Below are 6,317 nucleotides of genomic sequence, written 5' to 3'. Positions count from 1 at the left end.
TATATACCAGGGGTCACCAACCTTTACTATCAAAAGAGCCATTTTAGGCAAAAAATAAATAAAAAAATCTGTCTGGAGCTGCAAAATATTTGATCATTGTGATGAAGGTAACACAGTTTATAGTCTAAGTATATAGTATATAAGTCTGATGCAGTGAGTGCAAATGTACTATAGAGTATTAGTGCCACATTGAGGGAAAAAAGTCATAACTTTATGGGAAAAAAGAAAATAACTCGTAAAATTACTATTTTATAATATTATGACTTTATTTTCGTAATATTACGACTTTCTTTCTCATAAACCTTTGACTTTGTTCTCGTAATATGACTTTATTCTTGAAATCTGATTTATTATTTTCCCTCAATGTGGCCCTAATACTCCATCGTGAAGTGCTGATATGTTTAAACTTAGAACCATTTACTAATGTTTTGTAGCTTTATTATCAGCCATTTATAGAACAACTTTTGTGTTACATGAACTGTAATATTAATCTTGTTACTGTAGAGTTCCTGTTTATATGCAGCTCTCCAGTTCAACAAATACAAAAAGTGACCACATTCCAACAGAGCCTTTTTCCCCAGCAGACTGATTTGCTTTGTCGAAGCAGTAAAAGCACAGGTGTAATAACAACATAAAACCATGTCAGTGAGTGAATATGGATACTACCCGAGCCCTGGAACTGGCTCAAGTTAATGGGATGCAGTCATTATTAATGTTACTAATTCCACTAATTTGACAAGTCAAAATGTCTACTGTGAAAATGACCTTTTCAGCAATTAAACATGTCCCATTAGCGGCTTCAATATTGTTTATTGCAATGTAAGTTGCAAAGACAATCAACAAAAGAGTCATTTGTTCTTTCCTCATCCAAAAACATTTATTTAGTTTCCATCATGAGCCCAGCACATCTTTAATGAACACATATTTAATTATTTACAGTCTACAATTTTTACAACAGAGCTTAGTATTTTCACTTTGCAGACAGATAGCAGAGGTGTGGTCCAACATGTTGCATCACTCAAAAGATTTTGCTTAACAGTTCTTTCCAGCGCCCTTCTCTCACAATTTCCTGTCTTTATCTCCCTCATAAAATCACATTTGCACACATCCACACGCTTATGAAAATCATAAAAAGGTGCTGATTTAGGCTAAAGTTCCTGGTTCCAGCTGGATTTTCACAAAGCTGCTGCTTTCTTCTCTTTGTACGTCGCCATCATTTTCTTGATCTCTGCGATGGCCTTTCCTGGGTTGAGTCCCTGTGTGTCAAACGTGACAGTGAGAAACTTAAACTCCATTAACTCTGCGAGATGATGTGTGTGTGTGTGTGTGAGAACGCTATCAAAGTACCTTGGGACACGTCTTAGTGCAGTTCATGATGGTGTGGCAGCGGTAGAGAGAGAAGGGGTCCTGAAGTTTAGACAGACGTTCCTCTGTGAATTCATCACGGGAGTCGATCATCCACCGGTATGCCTGTGGGATAAAGGAGCACAGTTGTCATCTGCTGTTTGCTCCATCATGAAAAAAACGAAAATGATAACCAGGAAAAAAAAGGTTTAATTTGATGTTTCCAAAAACCTTTCATACTTATTGATTTTATAAATTACCTTTTCCATACTATATCTGTCTTCTACTGTTTCCAGACATTTGTTGACGTTGGGAGGTTCCAATTTTTTCCAAATTCTTGTTATTTGTTTGAGTGCTATAATTCTCAGGATCCCAAAAATATATAATTCCTCCTTTTGTAGGCTTTTGGTACGTGTTCCAGGTAGTATATTGTATTTTTCGAGGTACTCCGCTTACAATCTCATTAAATACTAACAACATGGCCTTTGGTCTGGCACCACCTTCAGGCTAAACGTCACATTATTTGCCTCACTAGTGGATCTACCAAAGTTTTCTCTGTGGTTTGCAATGAGCATTACAGGCTCACCTGGCCCTTCATTTTGCTATGAACTCCTGTTACCACATCAAATATCTGACTTATTGGAACTGCATCTCATAACTAAATCTGATTACCCACCTGCATCAGGACAGCAGGTCCCAAGTATTTGTCTCCGTTCCACCAGTAGCTGGGACAGCTGGTGCTGCAGCAAGCACAGAGGATGCACTCATACAGGCCGTCCTGTTGGGTTAAGAAGACTATGATTAATAATAATAGTAATACATCGGACACAAGACAGGTCGGCTGACCAGTTCTGTGGTGTGAAAGTGATGAAATGACCACTGTGGCCAAGATATGAAGATCTCTAACATGGCTGCCACAGCATCAGGTCTGTATTTATTACAGTAAGACGTTGGTTTATTTACCAGTTTTTGTCTGTCTTCCACCGACTGGAAATACTGCTCCTTCCCTTCTTGAGCTACATCCTTCTTTTTCAGGTAGGGCTCGATGGATTTGTACTGTGCATAGAAGTTGCTCATGTCCTGGTGGAAATCATAGGAGGGAGAACTCAAACAACCAATAAATGCACCATATACGATTGCTTTTTTTAAATCCATGCGACATTCACACAGTTCATGATCACCTGCTGTAGCACATTAAACTTTCTACTCTTGCAATACTTACAGGCACCAGATCTTTGACCACATACATGTGTGGAAGCGGGTAGATTTTGGTCGGTTTGCTTGTGTTGGTGTCAATTTTGTTAAGGCATGCCAGTGTGTTGCCTCCATTTATGTTCATGGCACATGAGCCACAGATACCTGAAGGAATACGCAATCAATGGGTCACTGACATCTGGCACAAAGGTTAATTTAAACAGACCAGTTCATATGTTTCATTTGTTTTTTATCTGAGTGGAAATTGTTGAAATTTTTATGTGCAAGCTGAATCTAGATTTATTTCTTACCTTCACGGCAGGAGCGTCTGAATGTGAGTGTGGGGTCAATTTCATTCTTGATCTTAATGAGGGCATCCAGGACCATTGGACCACAGCTATATATCAACAGGAACAGGTCAATAGATTATAACTTTGATTTGTGTAAAAAGAAAAATACAGCTCAACAATGTTCCGTTCATGGACCCGGTTATGACTTACGTGTTAAGATCAATATCATATGTCTGCATTCGTGGTTTGTCTCCGGCGGTGTCTGGGTCCCAGCGGTAAATCTGGAACTTCTTGATCCTGGATTCAGGAGCCGGGGCAGCGGCCGTCTGGGCGTGCCGTACCATCTGTATCACAGATAATAAACAAGTGAGGCAGGATATATGGCTCCCACAGAAGTATCACATGGAGATTCTACACTTTTTTCAATTTTTATTTCCTCCAAGTGTTTTTTTCTTTCATTCCTTCTACTAAAAGCACTTTCTTTTAGTAAAATAAAGAGCAATAAATGCAAGAGTTATGTACAACAGAACACGTCATCATGTGACCTAGTTGCTGTTTATGTCGACTGAGTCTAAAATGGGAAGCACTTGGTAATTTGATCCTGTAACACCAGAGGATACTACTTGTACTATTACATCAACTCATGCAAACAACTACAAATATTAAGCTTTATTTGTATTTCATGAATCTAATATAATAATAATCATTATGAATAATAATAATAATAATATTAATAATAGTAGTAATATTAATAATAATTTTAGTTTAGGCATTAAATGCTTTCCAGGTTAAAAAAATTTACATAATAATAATAAAAAATGAGAGCACATGTATCAATCAGCACTGAGCCCATACATAAACAGATGCAGAATAAAATAAATAGTTCATATGGGTAGGTAACGTGGATAAATAAGAGAAATAAGCTCATATAAAGCAGGTGAAATTTAAGTACAGCGAATAACCTCATATATTAAAAAAAGAAGATGAAAATATCAGAAGTAATCTCATATAAGTCAGATAGAATGCCAATAAAGCATAATACAATAGAGTTATAATAACACACCATGAAGAGGAAACATTAAGTGATTAACAATGAGGGCTTTACAGTAAAAGGAAGAGGCGAACTAACATAATAAAACAAAGGTGCAATAAAATCAAAACAATAAAAATAATAAAATAATTTCAACGAAAGCCTTTAAAAACCACATCATGTACCCTACACAACATAATATAGATATTGTAAATTGTAAGAACTACAGTTTGAATCTTTCAGAGCAGAAATTAATATTATATTGTGTCATGTTTTGGCCAGTTATACTATAAGTTATACAGTATAATGCAGTTTATTCCATTTCATAAGAAGGTATGGAGTCTCCCTCTAGTGGCAGCTTGGATGAACTAACATGAGAGTGTTACATCACTGCACAGTCTTTGAGTTACTTAACTGACTCTACGAGGACAATGAAAAGTGGACTTCAGCACAATAACTTAAATATATCTATACAGTTGTGAGTAGTAAACACATCTTTGTGCACCCTAAATGTTTAGATTTGATATATATATATATATATATATATATAATGCTTTAATGGGATGGGGTTGTACAACAGCTCAGCTCATGCACAATGCATAGGTTTACTAAGCATTTATTATAGTATATTGATAATGGACTGTTTTGCTGAATGTAAATATTACTAATGTAGTTTACACTTTACAGTGAAGCAGATGATACTAGAATAAGCTTCTTCAATAGACATTTACACACATATAGCCTGGGAGCAGGGTGTGTTTTTACAGGTCGTTTGATGACAAAACTACCTAACACACTTTGGGATGATTCACTGTAGCCTAGAATAAACCTAAAGGTCAATAAATCAACACAAACACACAATAACATACACATTTCTTAAAGATAAAGATGTCTGTTACTGAATAAAATATGTTGTACTCACCACCATGCCAGAGTTTCTTATAGCCAAAACATTTCGGCTCAAGGCGCAGCTAACCACAGACATCTTTCTGTTTTCTTGTGACTGTAGTAGCTTTAACTCCTCTACAGAGCAGACAGGACAGCTCACTGTTGTCTCAACTACCTTCTATGTAGGCCTAAGCCACGCCCTCTACGTGCATCCGCGTGACGTAAGCACGTTGGAGTGTTCGCTGCTGTTGCGTTGCCTTCACGAACTCCCACCATGGATGTATAGAATAGTGATGGGAATTCCGGCTCTTTTTAGTGAGCCAGATCATATGGCTCAGCTCACCAAGAAGAGCCGGCTCTTTCGGCTCCCAAACGGCTCTTCGTTTTACCACTTCTGCCTTTTATAATTCAGCCAAATTTAGCTTTAGCTGTTTTGACCTATGATTAGTATGTGTGCACATATATCACTTAAATTAATCAATTTAATTATACTAAACCTTATAATGTCCAGAATACCATAATTTTACATGCTGCTTTGTTTCGGACTGTCACTCATCTTGTCTGCTATTCGCGCACCGCACTCCTCTCTCTCTTTCTCTCCTCCTCTCCCTCCTGCTCTGTACCTGTAGACCGTCAGCGCGCCGCGCACCCCTCTCCTCCCTGCTTGATGGTATGATCCTTGTCTGTCATCACCTGATTGGTCATTAACACAACATTCAGTCAGAGTCAGTGCATGGAGTGCCCGTGGCGCGGAGAACATCGTCCTATCATTCTGCCTTCAATTAATTAAAGAAAGAAAAAAAAGAAAAAAACGGCTCTCGGACGGGAGCCGGCTCTTATCTTTCAATTAAAGAGCCGGCTCTTTGAACCGGCTCGTTCGTGACCAACACATCAATAGTATAGAACAACCATAGCTCTCACCCAGCTCTTTCAACCGGCTTTCATACCACAAACTGGCACGTAGGTTGTTTTTTTTGCCGCAGCTGGAGAATAAAAATTAGCCTAAAGCATGAATATGTCATGTTTCCATATAAAAACACATGCTTCACTTAATTAGGTCGTAAATGCACACTTCACAACCATTAATTGCGTATATATCCGACAGCACATGAAGGCACCATATGTCTTTCACAACCATCATTGTGAAACCAGGGTCAGTTACATATAATGATTATATATTTATATATGTACCCCTAATTAACATACAGAGCTAATGCAGGTCTAATTAATTTGATCCAATTAATTTGATCAGGTTTATGATAATAATGATTTTACTTTACCCCCAATCATTCTTATTTGATGATAATGAATTTATATTGATTTAAAAATATATTTTTTTTTTCTGCCCTTTACTGAATGTATTCCATTTTGGGGTATATTTTAATACTGTACATGTTTCTTATTAATTTCTTTTTTGTCTCAATATATCATTTTCAGGCCATCTTAATGAAGTACTTTAGATCTTGTGTTATACTTAGTGTGCAGTTACTCAATATGTCTTTGACCCTATAAAATATATATGAGACCTATGATTAATATGTGTGCACATATAAAAGGGGGGGGGGGGGCTT

The 6,317-nt window shown here is 37.2% G+C and overlaps 1 protein-coding gene across 1 annotated transcript; it reads right to left on the bottom strand.

Moving 5' to 3' along the window:
• Positions 1-864: 864 nt before the first annotated feature.
• LOC141772984 (succinate dehydrogenase [ubiquinone] iron-sulfur subunit, mitochondrial) lies at positions 865-4,963 on the bottom strand. Its single transcript, XM_074644575.1, has 8 exons — positions 4,781-4,963; positions 3,039-3,172; positions 2,850-2,935; positions 2,567-2,703; positions 2,308-2,424; positions 2,021-2,122; positions 1,348-1,470; positions 865-1,256 (listed from the first exon to the last, which is right to left on the bottom strand). Exons 1-8 carry the CDS (start codon positions 4,841-4,843, stop codon positions 1,176-1,178), a joined length of 843 nt encoding a protein of 280 aa, XP_074500676.1. The 5' UTR covers positions 4,844-4,963; the 3' UTR covers positions 865-1,175.
• Between the last annotated feature and the right edge of the window lie 1,354 nt (positions 4,964-6,317).

The sequence above is a fragment of the Sebastes fasciatus genome, chromosome 8 (genome assembly GCF_043250625.1).
Source record: "Sebastes fasciatus isolate fSebFas1 chromosome 8, fSebFas1.pri, whole genome shotgun sequence".
NCBI lineage: Eukaryota > Metazoa > Chordata > Actinopteri > Perciformes > Sebastidae > Sebastes > Sebastes fasciatus.
The sequence above is the reverse complement of the archived record's forward strand: the minus strand, read 5'-3'. Positions and strand labels throughout refer to the sequence as shown.